Source organism: Patiria miniata, unplaced genomic scaffold (assembly GCF_015706575.1).
Source record: "Patiria miniata isolate m_02_andy unplaced genomic scaffold, ASM1570657v1 HiC_scaffold_24, whole genome shotgun sequence".
NCBI classification, from domain to species: Eukaryota; Metazoa; Echinodermata; class Asteroidea; order Valvatida; family Asterinidae; genus Patiria; species Patiria miniata.
The window spans coordinates 2,985,160-3,009,037 of NW_024037063.1; the positions used below are offsets into that span (position 1 = coordinate 2,985,160).

The following is a 23,878-nucleotide window of genomic DNA, read 5'->3' on the forward strand; positions in this document are numbered from 1 at the left end:
TTTACATTTATTCCAGAATTCAGTTCAGTGAGGGTTGACCTGTCGGCACTTCAGATCCCAGAGGAGAAGATCGTCATCGGCATCCACGCCCACGCCCTCTCAGTACTGACCATCTCCAAGATCAGGAAGACGTTCAACAAGTTTGACAGCAAGTCTGTGGCTAAGCAGGTAAAACCAAAGATTAGGCTTGTTGTCAACAAGTAGGAGTTGGTCGTTCAGTGGTTCATTTGTAAAATAACTTTCGTCTGCACTTATAGGAAAATGTCGAAGCCTGTCGTCGAACCATGGTAATACATCATAGCGATACTCGGCTTCCTGCTGCACATAAGGATGGGCAATTGCACAATTGCCAATGGGCTATTGTAATTAGCCATGTCAGCAACTTTGGTAGTCTAATCCTGCATAGTTGCCTACACTAGCCCAACTTAGCTGACTAGTGTAGGTTCAAGTGATGTTACTTGAATACTTCGTGCTCGAACTTGTGCTCAAGCAATTCACAGTTTGTTTAACTCTCTTGTGCAATATGGTGACGTTTTTATGTTTGCCTTCTTTCCATCTTATGTTTTTCAGTTGGGCCTGTCCACCCACGAGAACTCCACCCCAATCCGCATCATCCACAACTCGGCGTGTCACCTCAGCGGAAGCGGACGGTCGTTCGGGGCAGTTCTCATCGGAAACATTGGTAAAATGAAACACCTTGTCCCAAGCTGCCACTGCATCTTAAAAAATTACTAGCGTGCCAGAGTTGCGCTGAACCAATTTTTTCTGAAAATCAGAATTGCATTTAATGCTTGAAACAACTAGGAGCAACCATATACAAAAAAACACCTCAAGGAATTGCCTTTCAGAAACCAAATTAATTTTGAGTTGACTTGGGTTGCTCTACATGCATTTTTGCTTCCATGCGATTCTGATATGCCTATGATTGAGTGCAACTGTTCATCAGTGAAATGACCCAATTTTACCCAATTTTTTGATTGACCTGTAATTGATTGTGACGGAATCAAAATTGATTAAAAATTGTTGGAGTCACCAAGGCCTTTACACAAACTCTGTTATACATTTATTCCCCGTTTACACAGGTGTGAGAACTTTCTGCCCCAAACCAGTAGCCAGTACCCTTGAGAACATCGGCGGGTCGGCCCCGCTGCTAGGCCTGATAGCCATGTCCACGGACGTCGAGGGGCTGTACGCGGCGGTCAAGGCGCTTGTCTGCGTGGTCAAGAACAACAGTCCGGCCATGGCCGAAATGGAACGGACAAGAGGATATCAGGTGAACAAAAAAAAGTTAAAATTGACATGTCAGAAAAAAAATTGCTCGGGTTTGTCTGTTTTTCTGTAGCACCTGTACTACATTATATTACCCATCGTATTTTGCTGGTCGGGACTGGCTGATGATTTTACTCTCTGTTTTCATCCCAGATTCTTGCCTTCCTGCTGAAGAAGAAGAAGCATCTGTTGAACAGCCACATCCTTCACCTGACATTCTCGCTGGTTGGAACCATCGACAGCGGCCGGGAGACCACCATCATCCCTCACAGGACGGCGTTTGAAGACCTACTGTGTGACTTGGAGGTACAGAATTTCATAAATTTGTAGAAAACACTTGTGACTGGACTTGTGATTTACTTGTGACTGGACTTGGGATTTACTTGTGACTGGACTTGTGATTTACTTGTGACTGGACTTGTGATTTACTTGTGATCCATTAAAAGAACCTCCATAACAAAGGAACAATGTTCTGCTTATTTCATTTATCACAATGAGCTTTTGTCGAATTAATTCTTCCGTTACAAGTTTGGCACAAGCCCTGAACAACCAAATTAAAAAAGAGTCATAGTGTAACTCGCAAGCTTGCAAAAGTTCGAGTTCATTTTGATTCCAGATTTTCAGATGTACCATTTGTCAGTGTTCACTCCCCAAAATGCTCACAAATGCATTTGATGGATCAATTCTTTCTTCCTGTAGGTCTGGCACAATGCCCCTTACGACCTCCAGCGCTCCCTCTATGATCACTTCTACGAGCTCCTGACGGACTCCAGCGAGGCCGACAAGAACCGTAAGATGATGCGACAGCTGCGCATGGTCAACCGGCTACTGTACATGCTCCATGACCCCACCTTGACCCACGCAACCATCCAGTCCATCGCTAACCTGATCAGCGTCATGCTGCAAGGCGGGTCCAGCAGCGCGGACTTGCTGTCGTAAGTTAATTTCGTGTTTCACTTGCGGTCGCGGGATAACTAATATAATCTTTACTTGTCAAGAAATTGTTCTTTCTGCTTTGTCAAGACTGTAGCCTGCATCTTGAGTGACTCTTGGCCTTGTGTTTGGGTGATAATGGTCAAAAGAAAAGAAATGAAATTCAAACTGAAGTATTTTCCATTTGGTGCTGTTTTGATTTCTCCAGAGTTGGTCAGTTTTTGGCGTCCACCTTGCCCAACCTGTCCGCCGATGAGAGGATGGTTACACTGGATGAACTCCAATGTCTGGTCTCGGACACTGACTCCCAGAAAGGAAGCAGGGGTGAGTCTGGAGGAAAACTTTAAAAAAAAAATCAACTATAAAAGCCAATGAAACAAATGAAAATTCCATTTTCGTGTAGTAATTGAACCAAGTTGATAAAGTTATGCATGTTTGAATATTTCAACACAGAATTACATCAGAGTGACAAAATTTGACTGTGGTCTGTTACTGGACTTTTGATTGAATTGTTACCAGACTTGTGATGGACTTTCCATAGACTTAACTACGTTTAATCTGTCTCATCAATACAGAATAAGTTTTATAAATTAAAAATTTCACCAACTGAATAATTCTCTTTTTCAAATAACGAGAATTCATCCTCAAAGGACAACTTTTTATGGAGTTACCTGACTCGGTCTCATTTCCGCGGTAACATTCTTAGTGATGTTTTCCTTGTTTCTCGACCCAGACAACGAGAGCATGTCTGAAGACTGGACAGGCACCATATCCCCTCACAACATCCACCTGAGGAATGTTCTTATGGATGTCATCCTCAAACTGCTCTTCACGCCGAACACGCACAACGCCAGTCCAAGGTAAACGAAAATGAGAGTTAGACCTGAAAACGTACACACATTAAACTTCATTTGTTAAAGTTGAAAACAAGAAATTGACAGGAGCGGGTTTTGAACCTGCAACCTCCGGATTGCCGTTCCGGTGCTCTTTTGACGGAGGATCGGTGTTCAACTTTAAACAATTGTTATAATGCACCTAGTCAGCTTCCCCTTGTAGTTTATTTGGAGAATTTAACTTGCTCGTTCTTTGGCAGGCAACGTTTCCGTTGACCAGGGAACCGGATCCCACAAAATGAAAACTTAACAATATTTGTAACTTATTGCATGTTCTGCACTTCATATTGATGTAACATTGTGCAAAATTTGTAAAAAAAATTTTTTAATTAGTCAACAGTTACTCTGGTGACTTTTCAACTCATTGTGTTTGGTTGGGTTGCTTTTTAAGCAGATTTTGCATCTGAATTTGCATCTGGCTTTGTTTGCTGTTATGGTCTCTCTAAAATGATGAAGAAAACTATGCTTAGCAGCGCCATGAATAGCTGTAAGGCCCAATTTTGTGGTGCACTACCACAACTTATTACATGTTGCATGTTTGCTTCAAAATAAAATTTTTGTCAGTGAACTGGTGATTTACTTGTTCATTTCGGTAGCATGTGCGAGGAGATCTTGAAAATCCTGGGCTACGATTGGCTGCTGCTGTTCCTGCAGAGCCACGTACACGCCACTACGGTCATCATGGGACTGCGTATCCTAGTAACCATGCTGTACAGCCAATCAGCGATCAGCAAGTTCCGGGACGGGACTTTCGGTGGCGGCTGGCTGGACAAGACGGAAGCTGTGCTGCAGAATAGGATGGGTGTGGTGCTAGGTAGGTCTGGGGGTCTGGATGACAGATTTTGGAAAGGTCCCGAATAAAGCAGTTTGGTAATCTTGCTGCACATCTGCTGCTCAAAATTTGAGTATTTCATGGATGACTCACGATCAACTTGTGAATGAGTTATGGTAACTGGTGATGACGTGCTTCTGCCTCGATTTTGACTCTTTTCATCTAGTGATTGTGATTGATTAGTGGTTAAAGGGAATATACATCATTTGCTTTTGCTGTAATTTTCAGAAATGGATGGAATTGGGGGGTTGGAAATATATAGCAAATATAGTTACACTGACTTTTTGAGGTTTTGGGTTCGAAAATACTATAAAAACCAAGAAAAACAATCATGTTCCTGTAGTCTGGTTCCCTGACTCCATATAAGAAGAAACAGAGCAGTTTACATATATTGGGGAATTGTAAGGTCAGGGAACCAGTCTAGCTGGCTTGTACCAGTTCATAGGTGTGTAATCGATTGCAAACAAGTGCGATGGTCAACTGGGGCCAGTATTTGAAAAAAAGCCAGTTTTTTCCAACGCTGATCGGCCGATCAGCGTTGGAAATTGATACAAAAATACCACTTTTCTTGAAACTGACAGTATACCAGGTGCCATGATTTTACAGGATGCTTTACACTGTCATTCACTAACAGTCCAGCAAGGTATTTCAAAATGATTTGGTAGTTTTATTTTTTGATGTTTGCAAATGTTGTATTTTCCCTTTAACTTGTGATGACTTGTGACTGAGTCCATCACAACTCTTTTGTTTTGCCTTTGTAGGTTTCAATCTGGGCAAGGGCAAAAAGGGACTGCAGAACCGCGAGATCAACCAGGAGACGTGCCACATGCCGGGCTTCACGGTGCTCCAGTGGCTACTGCCGAGGCACGCCAGCGTACCAGGGATCTACTTCCTCCTGATGGCCATGTCATTGGGTCAGCAAGTCAGAGAACTCCCTGAAAACTGTCAGGTGAGGGACCTAACTTGTTGCGTATTACAAGCCATCAGCTCAAAATTGTGCCACCTAGAGATGCCGAGATGATATATCAGCTAGAATGTCATAATGCATTGTTTCAATTCTGTCCAAGTTAAGACAATTTGTTGCCCAAAAAGTAAACACCCGTTTTCAGACTGGCATTCTAGAGTCGCAATAAACCAAAATGTATTTAGAAACCTCGACTGGACCCAAAGAGAATTTGGTTTCCAACACGCAAACTTTTTGTTATAATTTTCCGTTGCTGTGACTCTGGAATCAAATTTGAATGACTGCAAGAATCAACATTTTTGCTAATAGTCACTCGAAATTGTTTTAAATGTTGAACTTGATTTCACTTGTCGGAATAAGTTATTTTGATGTAACTTTTACCTCAGATATGCCCGTCAAAAATGGATTTTTCTCTTTGATTGTGGAAATTAATTGCCTTAATTTGACAGAATTCAATCTGTTCATGTAGACTTGAATTTGTACAATTGCAGGGAAAAATCAATGTATAAATATCTATCAATTTTGGTTCATTGATTTATTGATAATCAAAAGAAATTTTCCTGCAATTACAAGGAGCTCCAGTTATGGAAATCAGTCTGATATTCTATGCTTTCCCCAACAGCTGGATTTGAATTCCATGTGGCAGTTCATCTTCGGCATTCCTACCAACCAGCCCCTCTCTGGCCGTGTGGCTACCAACATCTGCACCGATGCCATCCTGGTCATACTGGCTCAGATCAGAGCAATGCTCAACCACGTAAGCGGCCAATTCCGGTTCTTAGCGAATTCCCAAGAATTGAAATGTGTTCTCCTTTTGTAAATTCATAATTCTAATACCAGAAGTGAAGTCACAATTTTTGTGTGTGTCTGAAAAATTATGATAAATTAATAAACCACAAAAATGCTTCAAAATCTATATTATACGTATTCATGATTGTTTCAGAACCATTGGTAGTAAGGTCTCCTTGATTGTTTGAATCTTTGATTCAGATTTACCTCAGGACAAAATTTTAGTTTTTACCCTCCAAAGAAAAACAAAATCCACTAATTATTTCATCCAAATATGTTTTTTTCCTCCAAAAAGACCATTGACCCAGACGAGGATATTCCATGGATCCAGGAGTACCCAGTGACGCTCATTCAGTTCCTGCTCTACCTGTATCACAACGTCCCTGAGTTCAAACCGGTCTGCATGAGTGCGCCGTTCCTGTGCGGTCTAGCGTCGACCATGTTCCCGTATACTGCCAACACTGAACAGGTCAGACCGCCACACGGACCAAGAAAAAATGTTTTTTTTTGTAATTCGGCTGATTTTTCAGTCCTTTTATGTTTTATTTTTTTACTGTTTCAACACTGTTGAAAAAAAATTCCAACAACCGAGAAAGATAAATTTTATTGTAATCAGTGGATTTTCAGTCTTTTATTCTCATTTTTGTATTATTTTAGCACTATTGCTGGATTCGTCTAGTTCAATTTCAGTTGTTAAAAAAATTCCAACAACCGAGAAAAAAATGCATTTTATTTTAATTTGTCTGATTTTTTTTCAGAAATTGTATTCTTAATTTTTGGGGCATCGTGAATTTCAGCTTTGTTGCAGGATTTATCTGATAACAAATTCCAGCAATTGATAAAAAGTGTAGCCCTTTCTTAATATGCTTGTGTTGCATTTACCAAAAAAAATAGTAGCATATTTCGTAGGGTATATACAGGTTTTTGTCAACAAAAGAGGAAATATTATTTTTGAAGTTTAATTTATCCAAGTAATGTTAATACTTGTACATATCTTAGGGTTTTCTTTTGTGATGTTTTCATTTTTGTGCACCTTTAGTTATTTTTCACAGCACTCTACATCAACATTTAACCTTCCCATAGAATTATCTCCTTCTGTTGTCCTTCAAACCTTTTCCCATTTTCTTCTTCCAATTGGAATTTTTCTGGATACGTCAATTTTTTTCTTCTCAGTCATCTCTTCTAAAAGTTGTGTGCAATCCCTCATGTCTCTGACAAAAATTCGACCATAAATCAAAAAGATATATTTTTTTTCTTCAGATTGGATTTTTTTTTCTTCTTCGGTTAGGAGCATTTCCAAGTCCTTTTTAAATTTGCGATTTGAAAAAAATTCCTTCCTCATGGAATGCTTACAAACAAATCTTTGGAAAATCTTTAGAAAGTAACCGGACTGAAACTTCATACCACAAGATATTTTTAATACACAAAGACTTTTGGCTTGATATAAACATTTTGTTGCATACATTACTTGGGATAGCCTATTAATGTACACACGAAGAATGTATCAATTACATTTTTGCTAAATGAAAGACAAACATGCTCAACAAAATTACAAAATTTGGTGAACACATTTTACAACCAAAATCCATATTTGATATTTTAATTTGTGATATTTGTAAAGGTAATTTTTTTTCTGATTTGAATTTTTGACACATGGATGATTGCACACGGCTTCTCCTCCCCCTTTCCCTCCCTTTTGCCCCGCCCTCCTCTTTTATACCCCCAGCACGGTTTGTACATTTCTTTTTTCTCATCGCCCATTACTCCCTTTCCCAGGACTATATCCATGTTGAGGAATATGTCATAGTGGTATGTATTCATTTGCCGTTTCCAAAATGACTATAACTAGTTTCATTTCACGTTCACCTGTATGGAGTAATTCAGTCATGTTTGTCCTTTTTGTTGTTGATTTGTTTTGTCTGTTGCGTGGGGATTGCAGAGTGTCTTTTTGCCTTTGCTACTCAAGGCTGCAGGAAGTGTGTTTTTTCCCGTAAACGACGTCAATTCTGAGCAGTATTTGGACGCATTTTTCCTTTAAACGTGGGAGGTTTGAGTTGGCACATACTTCTTTTCCTTTGTTTCACTTGTGGTGTCTTGGGTTCGAATCCGCCAAGGGCACAAAATAGACATAGCCGTTGCTTTGTACTTGATCTTTAAGCAGACAAAGTGGTTTTTGACCCCTCCCCTACTCAAAACTATAACTCCTAAATCAACTAGCAAATCTGAACAGTGGCTGGAGTCAATGCTTTGCGATACAATTGGGATTATATGTTGGCACCTACATCTTCCGTTTGACCTGTGGTGTCTTGGGTTCGAATCCTGCAAGGCCGCAGTGTCACTTTCTTACTTGATCTTAAAGTAGAAATAGTGGTTTTCTGACCCCTCCCCAACTAAAAACTAGAACTCAAAATCAACTAGCAAATTCGAACAGTGGTTGGAGTCAAAGCTTTGCAATAAACTTGGGAAGTTTTTTGTTGGGATATAGATCATTTCTTCTGTTTCACCTTGGTGTCTGGGGTTCGAATCCTGTCAGGACACAATGTAAAAAAAAACTGTCACCTTCTTCCTGGTCGTAAAACTCCTCAGATAAAGCGTTTTTACAGCCCCCATCACAATGAGAAATCTTTGTAGTTTTCCCTCAATGCGTTCTTCATCTAGAAATGCTGAGTTACTTTAAAAGAAGTTATTTTTCAAGCTTTATGAAGAAATGAAACTGGCCAAATTTTCGCATTTTTGAATTCTCTTGTACAGCGGCACACATTTCTTACAGTTCACCAAATATTCAGGAATTGTTGACTGAATATTCATGAATTGATCAACTACATACCTAACATCCATTTAGTTCTGGTTCTGTATTCAATTCTTTGACTCCAGGAATGCCTTTGTCCATTTGCTCAAATGATCAACCTGTTTTTGTTTGAGTTTGTATTTTCTGTTTAATTTCTAGTCTTGGTCTTGGTTTTGGTTTGAGTTCCGATCTAACCATCTTTGGGGGGATTTTTTTCTTTTAACTACGAATGCTTTGTAACCACAGCACACAGTCACATATTAATCCAGTATTATCCACACTGATCATAATAATGGCAGGTTTTATGGCTATATATTTTTACCGTTCTTAATCTTTACTCACTTAGAAATCTTAAAAACTCATTTTCATTTGAAAAATGAAGTATTTAGTGCTGAATTTTGAAATTAGTTTTTGTTTTGTTCTCTTCATATCTAGCCGAGTGAAGACAGCAGTGAATTATCCTCGCCATCTGAAGAGATCAAAGTAAGTCAGAGAAGCCAGTCTTCTGCAGAATACTAACGCTGCCCAGTCAGTTTTTATAATTATTTACTTGGCGGTAGCATGTCAGAGTGAATTTGTTTTATTTGATTTTGTTTAACCGAACCCATTAACGCCAGTCTTTTTTTCACTGTTTTATGTGCTGTTTCTGTTTCCTGACAGTACCTGCCTGGATTGGGCATACCTGTCTTCGGGATAAAGAGCCCTGACAGATATTCAAATCAATCAGGTAAGAAAAAAATCACTCAATTCAAGCTTTTTTTTTTACTCATATCAAGTTGTTTTTCTTTCACTGATATTCACCTTGTGAAGTTGAGTGGCATTTGAAATATGTGTGCTGTCCCAGAGAGCCAGCGTGGTATCCTTTTGTACAAAGGTACCTGACTGACTGACTGACTCACTGACTGATTGTCACTTGTGACTTGGAGTGGTTACCTATCTCATACAATCCTATTGTCTTCCTTTCTAGGCAATCTGGCCAACCATCCCGGCAGGCGCTACGTCATGGACTTCCTACGAGTCATCGTCATGGACAGTTTGTCTCTCCCTGCTCCGAGCAAAACTCCACCGGTCTTGGATCTTCTTCTGGAGGTAAGACATGGCAGACAGCCTTGCTTTGAAACTTGCTGAGCAATTATACTATGTGCTTAGCATATTCACTTGAAAACCACAACTGTAACATCCCATTCTCATTTCAGGCGTCCCCGGTTCGAGCCTCGCCGGCCCAGACCAGCGAGTTCCAGACGGAGGTCCTGGCCAATCTGATGGAGCGGCTGGTGGCCGGCGACGTCTTGCTGGAGAAGGAGGGCGCACTCGCCATAGCGGCGGGAGGCAGCTTCAACAACCTCATCAACAATGTATTCTATCTGAGCTCCAGGGTCGTGGATAAACTCTGGCAGGGTAAGATTTTGTCGTTAAAAGTTGAAGTATCATAGGATATTTCAGGATTGAGGAAGATACGGCCCAGCAACTTTTATTTCTCATGAGGTTTGATTCCCGTAAAAGTTCAGGCACAGACATTTTGCCGTTAGTTTCCTGCATAGTGGAGAAGTAAATTGAGTTTAAAGCATAAAAAAGCTTCGGAAGTGAAGGTAATGTTGTCTTTTTGTTTGTACAGGTGTTTTCAACCACAAGTCGAAGGATGTGTTTGAGTTTGTGGTACAGCTTATCAACCAGGCCAAAAGGAGAGGTAAAGATGAAATAAATCAGTCAGTAATCTACAGCTGGACATGTTTGAAAATCAGGTTTAAGTTGCTCAACTTTTAATATAGCTTGTTATCGATATTCTCCAGAAAGCCAGTTTTCACTTTGTTACTTTGAATGGAGAGGATGTCAGTGCATGGTTTAATTGTTGACTTGAGGCTGAGGAAAACTAGGAAAATAATGAAACAATACAAAAAAATGATGTTCAAAAAACAATTAGTTAAGAACTCTTTGCTCATACATTGGTGTACATTTCAAGTGATGAATCCCAATAAGAATATCAATTCCATCCGTTTGGGTTTACACATTTCATATATCTTGGTCCATGTAAGGCAGGAAACTCCCCTTTTTCGGGGGGCAGCAATGTCTTATTTTTCTTTTTGCTCATGTTTTCTGTTTGATCCAGGTTCACATGGCATACCATGGGACACCATCTATCACTGTATGAACAGAACTGTGCTGTACCAGCTGTCGAGACCGCACAACACAGTCGCAGGTTTGTGGCAATCTTAAGTCTGATAATCGTTCCTCAGTCCACAGACTTGATTATTGAAGTACATGGAAATAAATGTGTTGGGTATACCACCCAGTGGGCACGTGTGGTCTAGCGGTAGAGCACATGCCCCATGATCGTGGGATTGTGGGTTCAAGCCCCGCCGTGGCCATGCGTGCTGTGCCCTTGAGTAAGGCGCTTTACCTCAATTACTCCTCTCAACCCAGTTGTTAAATGGGTACCTGCATTATTCAATGCTGGGAAGGTAACAGACTCGCTGTGGAGGAGGTGTGGCGATCCCCCCACAGCAGCACATGAGTCTGGCCCAGTCGCTAATGAAAGAGAGATGGGCACTCCGTTTCTGTGAACACAGGTTCGTTCCCTTTACCTGTTTATACCACGACTGCTAAAACCAGAAAACCTTTTCATCTTGATCTTCGTGCTGCAGATCAGTACTCACTGCTGGAATCCTTGCATCAGATCACCGAGAACCGCAACTTGCTGTTTGGACACAGCAACTCGGAGCAGGAGTTTGGCATCTGTCTCTGCCACCTGCTGTTCAGCCTGACCGATGATCTCAGGTACGGCCATCTTGGTCTGGTTCCCTGAGCATTTGGGTTAGGTTTATGCACATCCAGACTTTTTTGGGGGACCAGACTTTTTTGACATGGACCTCATTTAAGGTTGCAGGCACTTTATATTATTCCTTGTTCACTTTATATTCATGTCTTAGCCATGGCCTCACTTAGTGTTTCCAGTCACCAATGCCCAGTGTCTGAACTTCAAGTTGGTCTCAGTCTCGAGACCAGTTGTACATAAAAATGGTGCCGGAATGAAATTTTACCAATTGATTAACGATTCCATTGCCTCTTGTGGTGACTGAATTTGAAGAGTCCTTATGTAATTTTAATTCCTAGATCGTATTTAATCAATAGTTTTTTGAAAAGCTTATTTACTTTGTCTTTTCATTTCAGTGCTGGAGGCATGTGCTTACACTGCCAATCCACCGAGGTGAATCGCACCACCCAGTGGCACGTCGACCCCATGTACCCTGGGAGCCACTCTGAGGGGGATTGTCAAGAACGTGAGAGCACCCATGCTCAAGAAGGTCAACTACTAGTCCGCAAGGCTTCACGAAGAGTCTGGGATGAACTCATCGCAAGCAAAAAACAGGTTAGATAAGGCCATTTCAAAAAGAAATTAAAAGTAATGATGTTGTGCAGGTTAATAATCATATATTGTTGTTTTTGGAAATCTGCATTGGTTGAGGAAAGGTGAATGTATATCTGTTTGTTCTTGTTTCCAGTTCGTTGAGGAGATCTTCAAAGTCACATTGCCAAACTCGTAAGTCTTTCCACTTTTTATTTTGTTCCTTTCTATATTTGTGTGATCAATTTGAACGCTTTGAACTTTTACATGTTTGTAAATTTGTTTATAATTTCTGAATGTTATTTCTTGTTTTACAGCAATGCTGGAACTAAGGGTGCTGTATCAGTAGACCTTAAAATTGCAAGGTAGGCCATGTAAAGTTTTATGTTTGTCTGATCTAAGAATGGGTACCAATTCCCTCTGAGAGTGATGTATGAAATTTGAATAACCAAACAGTATCAAAATTATTCAGTTTTTTTTCCATTTCTTGAATGCACAATGTGTCATAGAAATTACTTTTGGAAACTTGCACTAAATGTGTTATACCAACATAACTCTTCACCCTTTCTGTTTGTAGATCTTCCATGGGTGAAACTGCTTCTAAGGTGTGGAACAGCTACATCACAGCAGAGAAGAGGAACTCAGTACGTGATCAACAAGTGTCCTCGGTACGTCCGTAATTTCTTCTCTTCACCGCTTCTGTCCGTCCTTTCAAATGTTTAATTATGTAAGGTCTACAAACCTTTCTTCCATTCGGATTGCTTTATTTTTCAAAATTGTGTTTTTTTTCAGCGGTTATCAAGTAAAGTGAGCACCAGCTTCCAGCTCCTGTCCTCAAGTCGGAAGAGCAAGAGGGAGAGCGCATCCTTCAAGTTCAACCTGCCGTCTATCCAAGAGGCTAGCATGTGGACGTTCACACACATCTCCATTGCCAGAGACCTAGTGGAGCTGCAGTTCAACCAACACCTAGAGGTGAGTGATGGAATCCACCTTGGAGAGGCATGAAGAGTCTCTGTTTGTGTTAGAGGTGGTAATTGGTGTCAGCATTGGGATTGATGCGAGTCGTGGGATTTGTTATCAGCAGTGGGATTTGGTGTCAGTGGTGGGATTAGGTGTCAGCAGTGGGATTTGGGGTCAGCAGTAGAACTTGGTGTCAGCAATGGGATTTGGTGTCTGTTGGGATTTGATGTAGAGGGTGGGATAGGGTGTCGGGTGGGATTTGTTTTCGGAGATGGGGTTTGGTGTGGGTGGAATCTGGTTTCAGAAGTAGTGTTTGGTGTTGGAAGGAGGGATTCAATGTCAGAAATTGGATTTGATATCAGACTTGGGATTTGAAGTTGGAAGTGGGATTTTGTGTCCGGTGGGATTTGACGTCAGTATTTAGCTTTACATAAGGGGTTTGCTTTGTTTTCTTTGATGAGGATTTGGTGTCAGAAGTGGGATCTGGTGGCAGAAGTGGGATGTGGTGTCAGAAGTGGGATGTGGTGTCAGAAGTGGGATGTGGTGTCAGAAGTGGGGACCCATGTCTAAATTATGTGATGTAATTCTCTTAATTCACAATATTTAACTGAGCTTATTTTTGCTGGACTCTTTCCAGAGCCAACAGCATCTGCAACGGTACATCACAGACGAGTGGTCCCAGATGGAAATGGAACTGACCAGGGAGAGGGGTCTCTGGGGCCCCCCGTGTGGCTCAGAGTTGGACAAGTGGATCTTAGACATGACTGAAGGACCTTGTAGGATGAGGAAAAAGATGTTGAGGAATGACATGTTCTACGTCAACTACCCGCATCAGCAAGAGTATGATACCCTGGAAAATGTGAGTGTCCTGATGAACAGGGGTAATAATTGTGAAGTGCTTTCAGAAATTTGCTTGAATTTGTATGTTGATGTGATTTTTTTGTCATTTTCTCTTTCCAAGAAGCCGTCGAAAGGCCGCAAGCCAATCAGTTTTGACAGCCGGAAGTTCTGGCTACGACAGAGAGGGCGGAGCTTGTTGGATAGAGGGGAGGGGCCTGTGACAGAACCGGTGATAGACACTGACATATTAATGGAGGGGGTTGAGGAAGAAGCAGGCACTAGGGAAGGTAACAAGAATTTCATTCTTTGGATGAAAAAAAAATAAAATTAAAAAATCAATTTTATAAAATTTACATCTCAAGAATTGAATAGCTCAATTGGTAGAGTACCAGTATGGTGTTGTTAAGGTTGCTGGTTCAAGTCTTATTCTAGTCAGTTTTACTTTGTTTGTTTCACTGTGTCTAGGCCTGTGTCCGTCATCCCTTGTGACCAAGCAAGGCAACTCCAGGCTAGACAAGGAGTGGGAAGACAGTGAGACCCCAGATATCGAAACCCCAGTGGACAAGCCAGAGGAAACCAAGACAGACAATCAGATGATACTACGACTCATGGAGGAAGGGGAAAAGGTAGGAATGAATATATAAAAAAACACAATATATGCAATAAGAGAAGTTGGTCTGGCATGTACAGAGATATGAGCCCTGAGATATAATAATGTCGAACTTTGTTCTTGAGTCTGAAGTCGCAAGCACTACACATCAGTGTGTACTGTCAAGATAGCTCAGTCAATAGAGTAATGTACATTTACGAGATGTGGGATTTGGTGTCAGAAGTAGGATCCTGTGTTTGAAGGAGGGATTCAATTTCAGAAATGGAATCTGGTCTAACAAGTGGGATTTGGTGTCAGGGGTGGGATTTGGTGTCAGGGGTGGGATTTGGTGTCGGGGTGGGATTTGGTGTCAGGGGCGGGATTTGGTGTCGGGTGGGATTTCCATTCTTTTGTCCAACCTCTACTACATATACCTGTTCAGTCACAAGATTTAACTTTAAGGAATAACCTTTGGCATATTGCCCTTCTGGCATCAGATTCGTCACATGTTCCGCTGCGCCCGCATCCAGGGCTTGGACACCAGTGAGGGGTTGTTGCTGTTCTGCAAGGAGCATTTCTACGTTGTGGATGGATTCACGTTACTCAGCTCCCGTGAGATCTGCGACATTGATGCCGTCCCTGCACAGTAAGATCAACTTCAGTTTTGTGGATGATTTGGAATTTACGGATTTATTTTTTGATCCATTGTAGGCCATTTGATGATGTTCACGTTAGGTATGTTTTAGTGAAGTGAAGTTTTATTGGGATTAACTTCCTTCAGTTATAGCATTCAATAGGAGATCCCCCTCATTCATGCTAATTTATCATGGTTTGTGAACTTTTCTTTAAAATATATATCAATTTTTTTGTCTGATTGCCCTACTCCAAGCTTCACTAGTTTACAATTTGGGGTATTTGGCTCTGTTTATCAAACTTTCGTTTTCAGGGTACTGGGGCAGCCCTGCAAGTTTTGGGTTTTAGATATATAGTTTAATACCTTACCAAATTGAAAACAATAAATTGAGCATGTGATGCTTACGTTTTACTGTTTTTTTAACCTTTATCTGATGATGTAGACATCAGGATCCGATCATTCCGAGAGCCTCGCGAGGTCAGAGAACCTACCAGAAGAGGACCTGCAGCAAGTTTGCCTACGAGGACATCCGCGAGGTTCACAAGAGGCGATACCTCCTGCAGGTAAGTGTGATCCTCATGGGATTGATTTGGATGGTAGAGGGATCATCTGAAGAAAATAGACTTGATTTCTAGTTTGTAATTGGCCAGGTTTGTGATTGTTTGTTACTCTGGCCTTGATAACCTGTTGCAACAATTACTGGCATCACTGGGACGTGGGGTGATGGGAGGATCAGGAGTGAGGGTCTGGCGGGGGGTGGGGTACAGGATGGTTTGTCTTCCTCAAAACCAAGATGTGTACTCGTCGACTCCAATCACTGATTTCTAAAATGTTCTAGGCTTTTACATCTATGGGACTTGCTACCGGATTGCAATGGGACAATCTGATTGGTTTAGATTCAAACGAATATGAATATTCTTTGAGGCCAGAGAAATGTATTAGTAGTATGGGATGTTCATGAGGTTTGATACTTCTTGTTAACTATGTATCAAAGATGTGTCAACGATATATCAACCGCAGGATTTATTTCGAGGGACAGCCGGATAAATAATAAGAAACAGGAATAATAAAATAAAATCTGGAACAAAAATTGTCAGGAAGGGTCCATATCCTTGTTTTATTTCATGCTTTCAACTTCTGAACTTATTATGTAGCATACATGATTCTTTCTTCTTTTTTTTGTGGGTACAACATTTTACATAAGATGTGTTTTACAATAATGAATTTGAAATGTTTCGACCAAAATGTTGCCACCTGTAGTTTGTTAAACTTCTCAAACTTCAACTTGGTGGTTAACCTTCATTCACCTTAAAGATACTATCTTGTCATTTTTTCCCAGTTCAGCAAACATTTCTGTTGATTTATTTAGAGACCCTTCCTTTTTTTGGGGTACTATCTCTAACATTTAACATTCAATTCACATTCATATAATTCAGATCATTGATGGATGCAGACAGAAGCTCATTTCTTTAATTGCGATCATAAAATATCTGAAATAATTGTTTAATATTTTTTTTCAAGTTATTAAACAATTTCAGACCAATCTTTGTCTTTTCTTTTAAATGTTATTAAAACATTTCAGACCAATCTTTGTCTTTTCTTTTAAATGTTCAGTGAAGCAGGTTGAAACTGGATCCATCATTGATATTCAGAAAGATCAATTTACACATCGAAAAAGATAAAATCGGATCGAAATACACAAACGTTATATCCTACAATTTCACACCTTTTTTCAAATTTTGAACATAATAATGTTTACAATTTTTTTTTAAATTTTTAATAAAGTCTCAATTTCGTATTTTTAAAGACCAGATTTTGTGTCATTTCTGTTTTGTCCATCAAAAGCCATTTGTAAACAATTGATAATAATTGATTATTTTTGATTAATGAAACTGATTTCCTTTATAAAATACCCTTTATAATATCCAAAAACGAAAATCTTGAAATGGCGTAACAATGAAATCAAAGTGCTTTACTGCCCCCTGCTGACTTGGTCCCTTGAGCTGTTTTTTGTTTCTTAGCAGATATATTTTGATATCTTTCCCTCTTTTATGTCCATTTTGATAATATTTATGTTTCCATAATTTATTGATATAAATGATATTTACTTTATACTTAAATCACAATACCAATTTTGCTTACATACCATTTTTGCAATATGCATTCATCACAAACACAATAATTTCACATTCATACCTATCTAGTCTGTGGAATGTCCATTTAGATAATAGTTACTTTATCTTAATTAATTGTTTTAACTAATATTTACTTTATACTTCAAGGGCAATACCACTTTTACTTAATAATGCGCTTTAAAATCACAAACACAATAAATTCACATACATGCCTATCTAGTCTGTTGACATTGTTAGGTCCATAGTATTTATTTGCAATTGCCTGAGGAACTTTCAAGAAATTGACAGAAACTGTGCTTGGAGTAAAAATTGCACGAGTACGAAACGCCACGTGAAATTAATCTATCTGTTATCAGAAGGAAACGATCATTGTAGCTTATTTTCCAAGATGTGTCGAGCTTTGAAATTTGAAATTTGCCAGGTGGTAAACTCAACCAATTTCTGAATTCAGTCGTCAGATTTGAGATTCTGAATTTGTTTGCTTCAAGTAAAGAAATTATGCATTTAAAAAAATAATTGAGTGGATACTTTTGATAACCTGATCAACATTTTTCCCGAAATACTTATGATACTATGGACCTTTTCCTAACACGCCATTTCACAGTCTTGACAACAAATAGATAATGTTTAATAAATTGACAATTACTTTATTCATGACACAATATCTGACAAGCTCCATCAAAACCAGGAATATGTCACTTTTTGGTTGAAAAATTCTCATCAAGTCAGATTTCATCATTATTACTGATCAATTTGATACTTCCAACATTCAGCAAATTTCTGACCAAAAACCCCTTTTTTGACGAAATTAAAATTTGCTCTTTACTTTTGGAAGTTTTGAATGAAAAGGATAATTTGTAGGTACATGTAATACTTGATTTTTGGTAATACTTGATTTTTGGTAATACTTGATTTTCCTTAATTGCCATAACATTTTCCTGATTTGGATGCAACTTGTCATCTGTAATGCAATAAAATTGATATTTACCATTATCTAAGCACAATTATTTACCATTATCTAAGCACAACTCCTTATAATATCCACAAAGTATGTTTCACATTGATAAAGCTGTGTTGCTCATAAATTACTAGATATAATTAAGAGAACTGTTACTGAAACGAGAAATGTTTTTAAAAGTTAATGAAGCAGGTCTTTTAAAATTAAATCACTCAAGATGTATCTAAGAAAGTCTGTAAACATGTTTCTCCACAACACATTGACAAAACTATTGTTTTATATTTAGTTTATCATATCTGAGTTGATAAGCACTTAATATTTTGACCAGTATGCTCCAAAGAAGATCATTGCATACTGATTGAAACATTGAGTGCTTACCAGTTCCTCCCAGAACCACCATTTAACCATCAAAAAAGAGAAAACCCCTTCCATTGTACTTTCGCAAACCTTCCACAAAATTATTCTTACAACTTTACACATTCATAATGTACAGTCATCTATATGATTTCATTGATGATGAGTTCACTTATATGTGCATACTAATTTCTAAACAAAAAGGAACATCATTCAAAATTTCTCATTCAACAGGTGATAAAACACCCTTTTTGTTGCTCAGACAATTATTACCTTCCACTTTGACAAATTTACCTCCGCCTCAAAAAGTGTCAAGATCTACCTAAGTGCTCAAACTGCTTGTGTTTTACGTACAATCTCTTGCACAAGTCATATTTTTTTATCACAAAATGCACACAACTGTCATATTTGTACCACAAAATTCACAAATTTGCGCCTAAACTGCTTCCTAACAGCTCCAGTGTAATATACTGCCTCTTTACATAAGCCACGCCCACACAGTGGACAAAAGAAAAAAACGCCCGCAGAAAACCGACAGTATTTTCTTCATATTAAAGTATGAAAAAGCAAGAAATGTAAATGGTAAAGATTGCCTTTTCTGTATTAGGCTCATGTGTACTCTCTTTTTTTCAGAAACTTTAGCTCCGCCCCCAATTAAGTAAGATCCTAAGTGGGTCCAACTCTAAAAATTAACAGATATTTTTTTCTAAGCAGCGGCACTATGACAAAGTGTCATATCGAAACAGAAACGTGCAATTTAATTTTAAAAAACGGTTAATGTGTTTCATTTTGATTAACATGTAAGAGCCCATAAAGCTATTAACCCATTATAGTCTCTGTACTTCCCCAAACCGCACTGCCTGTCACCCTCTTTAATACCTGTGTCATATGAAAATCAGACTCGTATGAAAATTTGACTCTTTTTCCCTTTTTTTGGTTAAACCTTCTCACGTGACCGGTCCCTCTCCTAATTATCTACGCATGAGCATGCGCAATACCACCAATGAGTCCGTATTTCATAAAACCTAAATTCATGCTACACCTGAAACAATCAGAGCACTCTTTGGTTTCATTGATTCAGCAGAGAATAAATACAATGTAATACAATGTAATACAATGTAATACAATGTTATACAATGTAATACAATGTAATACAATGTAGTGCATGGTCTAATGTGTAAAATAGCTACATGTAGTGAAGTTCTGACTAATTGTGTCTGCTATAGTTTGTCGCATGTGAAGTATAGTTTGTAAGTTGTCAACAGCATATCAACAAGGAAAAGAATTAAAAAAAGAAAAGTGTTGATCTCCACAGATTTCCAATTGCCTATAACAAGGAATCTGAAATTGACTGTGATTTGTGGAAAGTTAAGCCATGTTATTAAATCTTTTGTGAGAAATTGCCTGGGTTTGAACATTAAGGTGTAAGGTTTATGTGGCTTCTTTTATTTTCATTTCGCATTTCTTTAAAGAAGTCATATACATGTATGTGTACCAGGAATTCGATGGTAAACCAGGATATTCAGAAATGCCAGGCTGTGTGTATTTGCCATTGAGATGGGAATGATAACAATAATTGTCAAACCACCATGCACCTTCAAACTCCTGGGCACAATTTGACCATTGGTTGTTGTCATTGTCCTGATCCTTGGTTGAGAATTGAGATCCAGCCTCATGTGTCAGTGTATCGCCTGCTGTACTTTTGTAATTATATGAGCCAACATGGAGTGTGTATTTGTCACCTGTGACCCTAAACTCACCGTACTCTGCCCAAGCTGTGTTGCCCTCCCAATCTCCAAGGTCTACTCTCAGCTGCCATTGTCCAGTCTCAGTCAGGATGTGTAGAGCTTCATTGCCCAGCCAGAACTCACCAGAAAGATATCCAAAACCCGCTTGGTAGTAAGCCCAGTTAAGGAAGAAGTTAACAGAGCCATCTTGACGTCGCTGAAAAATAATCCAGCCTCCTCCATCGGTCTCCATGTCACAGTAGACCTGTAAGCCCTCAGCCATGCCAGAAGGATAGATGGTGTAGATGCCGTTGTCGCTGTAACCAGCATTTAGAAGCATTTGGCAACTTGTGTATGTTTCATGGTTGGGTATTGAAAACAAAGATGTTTCACTGTTTCCATCAAAGTAGACACTTCCCTGCTTGTTGACAAAGTCATAAGGGCTGTCAGATCGTGTGGCATCATTGAGGTCACAAAGATGGCTGCTTGCATCATAGTTGAATGATGCACACTGTGGGTCCATAGAGCAGTCTCGCCCACAGATCACAGCAGAAGATACAGTCTTCACTACAAGTATATGATTGTTCAAGGCACGGTTTCCAGCAGGATAAAAAGTGAGATTAAACTCAGTGTGACAGTTGCTGTAACAAAGCCCATTTGTAAAGGCTAAAGTTGCCATTGCTATGGCAATTCTAATCATGATTGCTATTCTCATTGAGAATTTGCCAAAAAGGTAAAGATTTGCTGCAGCGCTCATTTGATTGAAGATTAAGAAAGGATCCCTCGTTGATCAAAGCAATCTCTTGGCGAATATAGTTTGAATATTGCTGAAGAAGTCCACTAGCCAGCCAGAAAGTTTAAAATGTTTATGTAGAATTTAATAGTGATGACAAAGAAAACATCTGAGCAACTACAGAGTTTTTGACGGATCTGATTTTTTTCCACTCCAAGCGAGTGTCTATGTGAAAGTTGCGCCCAAAGTGACTTCTCCGACTGGTATTGAAACTTATCAAGAAACAATTGCCGGTTGAGAAGTAGTAGAATGTTGACTTTGATTTGAAGTGATGTTTGCAGCGTGCCTTTGGAGTATGCTCGTGAAGTGTGTTACTGGTTAGCGTGCAGTCAAACATTGGTCTGCCCATTCGCAAGCCTTGCCACTATTTTAAAAATCTCCCAGCATAACGCTTTAACCACTCCTGGTTTCAAATTAAGCTCCTTACCTGTTGGTGTGGTTGCTCATTAAGGGAAACCAGTCTGTGACTATGAAAATAAGGTATTATTGTGCCCTCCTCCTTGCTTGGCCATGTTCGGGGTATTAATTAAATATTGGTGTAACGTTTTATAAGAAAAAAACAGAAAGGAATTAGAAAAGACTGAAGGCCGAAGGTATCAAGCTCGTGGCAGCCAAGAATAAAGGTTGGTTTAAAAGTGTAGCCTGGCAGTGTTATTAGTCAAACGTTCCATAGATTAAAAAAAAATCAATATTTTCATCACTGGCCATCAAATGTAGATTCGTGCCAGTAGTTTGACTTTTGCTGATTATGGCCTTGAAAAATACTAAGTATGGTATTTTGAATACTAGTAGGGGGGGGGGGTGTTTTTGTTGTTTTGCTTTGTGGGAAAGTAATGCAGCGATACGTATGTGTTTGCATTTGTACATGTTGTTTTAGAAATGTTCTACTAATGTTAGGGCCTGTGTTTTGGATGATTTAATCAGGAAAAGACTCCAATTTATGTTGGGTTTTTAAAGCATGGTAAACTGCAAAAATGTGAAACCATTTACATCTTAGTTGTTTTTACTCAAAACGTCTTCCGCTTTTTGTGTATGGGTGTCTAAACTTAAGTTTTTTGTATTAACCAACAATGCTCAAGAGCTAAACGGCAAGAAAAGGAAAAGGAAGCAACAAAAAAATCTGGACAAAAATAGTAGGTGATTGAGGACACCACATTAACAAATGACATGAATTGATTGTATGAATGTAAGGGTTTGTTGGATTGGTTTACTTAACTTCTCTCATCTTCATGCTGCACTGCTTTAGGGAGTAATGGTATTCCTTCCAATAGAACCAAAATATGCCCTCATCAGGATTATTTACTGTAGAGCTCATTTGGTACATGCCGTTGAGATGAGAGTTGGTCGGATCAGTGAACCACCAAGCACCTTTCAGTTTCTGTGCAAAGCTTACTTGCAAGTTATTATTTTGCTGATCCTTTGTAGAGAAATGGTGATCACCTGATTCTCCTAACAGTGTATTGCCTGCTGTACTTTCGTAATAATATGAGCCAACATGGATTGTGTATTTGTCACCCGTGATACTAAACTCACCGTACTCTGCCCAAGCCGTGTTGCCCTCCCAATCTCCAAGGTCTACTCTCAGCTGCCATTGTCCAGTCTCAGTCAGGATGCGTAGAGCTTCATTGCCCAGCCAGAACTCACCAGATAGATCGCCAAAGCCAGATTGGTACTCCGTCCAGTTACGGTAGAAGTCAACAGAGCCATCTTGACGTCGCTGAAAGACAATCCAGCCTCTTCCATCAGTCTCCATGTCACAGTAGACCTGTAACCCCTCAGCCATGCCAGAAGGATTGATGGTGTAGATGCCGTTGTCGCTGTAACCAGCACCCAGAAGCATTTGGCAACTTGTGTATGTTTCATGGTTGGGTATTGAAAACAAAGATGTTTCACCGTTTCCATCAAAGTAAACACTTCCCTGCTTGTTGACAAGGTCATAAGGGCTGTCAGATCGTGTGGCATCATTGAGCTCACAAAGATGGCTGCCTGCATCATAGTTGAATGATGCACACTGTGGGTCCATAAAGCAGTCCCTCCCACAGATCACAGCAGAAGATACAGTCTTCATTACGAGTACATGATTGTTCAAGACACGGTTTCCAGCAGGATAAAAAGTGAGATTAAACTCAGTGTCACAGTTGCTGCAACAAAGCCCAATTGTAAAGGCTAAAATTGCCACTGCTATGGCAGTTTTAATCATGATTGCTATCTCATGGAGAATTTGCCAGAAAAGGTAAAGATTTGCTGCAGCGCTCATTTGATTGAAGATGCAGAAAGGATCCCTCGTTGATCAAAGCAATCTCTTAGAGAATATAGTTTGAATATTGCTGAAGAAGTCCACTAGCCAGCCAGAAAGTTTAAAATGTTTATGTAGAATTTAATAGTGATGACAAAGAAAACCTCTGAGCAACTACAGAGTTTTTGACGGATCTGATTTTTTGTCCACTCCAAGCGAGTGTCTATGTGAAAGTTGCGCCCAAAGTGACTTCTCCAACTGGTATTGAAACTTATCAAGAAACAATTGCCGGATAAGAAGTAGTAGAATGTTGACTTTGATTTGAAGTGATGTTTGCAGCGTGCCTTTGGAGTATGCCCGTGAAGTGTGTTACTTGTTAGCGTGCAGTCAAACATTGGTCTGCCCATTCGCAAGCAGTGCCACTATTTAAAAGATCTCCCAGCATAACGCTTTAACCACTCCTGGTTTCAAATTAAGCTCCTTACCTGTTGGTGTGGTTGCTCATTAAGGGAAACCAGTCTGTGACTATGAAAATAAGGTATTATTGTGCCCTCCTCCTTGCTTGGCCATGTTCGGGGTATTAATTAAATATTGGTGTAACATTTTATAAGAAAAAAACAGAAAGGAATTAGAAAAGACTGAAGGCCGAAGGTATAAAGCTCGTGGCAGTCAAGAATAAAGGTTGGTTTGAAAGTGTAGCCTGGCAGTGTTATTAGTCGAACGTTCCATCAATACAGAAATCAATATTTTCATCACTGGCCATCAAATGTAGAGTCGTGCCAGTTGTTAGCTTTTTGTAGATTATGGCCATGAAAAATACAGAAGTTTTTAATATTTTGTG

At 39.5% G+C, this 23,878-nt stretch overlaps 3 protein-coding genes across 5 annotated transcripts in view; 1 reads left to right on the plus strand and 2 right to left on the minus strand.

Moving 5' to 3' along the window:
• LOC119732543 (WD repeat and FYVE domain-containing protein 3-like) overlaps window positions 1-23,878 on the plus strand; it is a 58,890-nt gene that overhangs the window by 10,806 nt on the left and 24,206 nt on the right. The window contains exons 18-46 of one of the 3 annotated variants that reach the window (XM_038206104.1): window positions 17-168; window positions 571-682; window positions 1,083-1,273; window positions 1,423-1,575; window positions 1,969-2,204; window positions 2,411-2,526; window positions 2,936-3,062; window positions 3,692-3,909; window positions 4,689-4,876; window positions 5,514-5,648; window positions 5,976-6,149; window positions 7,457-7,489; window positions 8,904-8,951; window positions 9,129-9,195; window positions 9,436-9,557; window positions 9,665-9,866; window positions 10,084-10,155; window positions 10,576-10,665; window positions 11,111-11,243; window positions 11,637-11,835; window positions 11,969-12,006; window positions 12,129-12,176; window positions 12,389-12,479; window positions 12,604-12,783; window positions 13,409-13,630; window positions 13,733-13,898; window positions 14,077-14,237; window positions 14,698-14,846; window positions 15,277-15,397. In XM_038206104.1, the coding sequence (XP_038062032.1) occupies window positions 17-168; window positions 571-682; window positions 1,083-1,273; window positions 1,423-1,575; window positions 1,969-2,204; window positions 2,411-2,526; window positions 2,936-3,062; window positions 3,692-3,909; window positions 4,689-4,876; window positions 5,514-5,648; window positions 5,976-6,149; window positions 7,457-7,489; window positions 8,904-8,951; window positions 9,129-9,195; window positions 9,436-9,557; window positions 9,665-9,866; window positions 10,084-10,155; window positions 10,576-10,665; window positions 11,111-11,243; window positions 11,637-11,835; window positions 11,969-12,006; window positions 12,129-12,176; window positions 12,389-12,479; window positions 12,604-12,783; window positions 13,409-13,630; window positions 13,733-13,898; window positions 14,077-14,237; window positions 14,698-14,846; window positions 15,277-15,397 (3,944 nt within the window). The remainder of the gene's footprint in view (window positions 1-16; window positions 169-570; window positions 683-1,082; window positions 1,274-1,422; window positions 1,576-1,968; window positions 2,205-2,410; window positions 2,527-2,935; window positions 3,063-3,691; window positions 3,910-4,688; window positions 4,877-5,513; window positions 5,649-5,975; window positions 6,150-7,456; window positions 7,490-8,903; window positions 8,952-9,128; window positions 9,196-9,435; window positions 9,558-9,664; window positions 9,867-10,083; window positions 10,156-10,575; window positions 10,666-11,110; window positions 11,244-11,636; window positions 11,836-11,968; window positions 12,007-12,128; window positions 12,177-12,388; window positions 12,480-12,603; window positions 12,784-13,408; window positions 13,631-13,732; window positions 13,899-14,076; window positions 14,238-14,697; window positions 14,847-15,276; window positions 15,398-23,878) is intronic. The other 2 variants (XM_038206102.1, XM_038206103.1) reach the window with 2 other exon arrangements.
• Window positions 19,555-20,692, minus strand: LOC119732548 (ficolin-3-like). The gene has a single exon (XM_038206111.1). The coding sequence runs from the start codon at window positions 20,685-20,687 to the stop codon at window positions 19,713-19,715; it is 975 nt and encodes a 324-aa protein (XP_038062039.1). The 5' UTR covers window positions 20,688-20,692; the 3' UTR covers window positions 19,555-19,712.
• On the minus strand, window positions 21,924-23,599 carry LOC119732545 (fibrinogen-like protein 1). The gene has a single exon (XM_038206105.1). It carries the CDS (start codon window positions 23,056-23,058, stop codon window positions 22,009-22,011), a length of 1,050 nt encoding a protein of 349 aa, XP_038062033.1. The 5' UTR covers window positions 23,059-23,599; the 3' UTR covers window positions 21,924-22,008.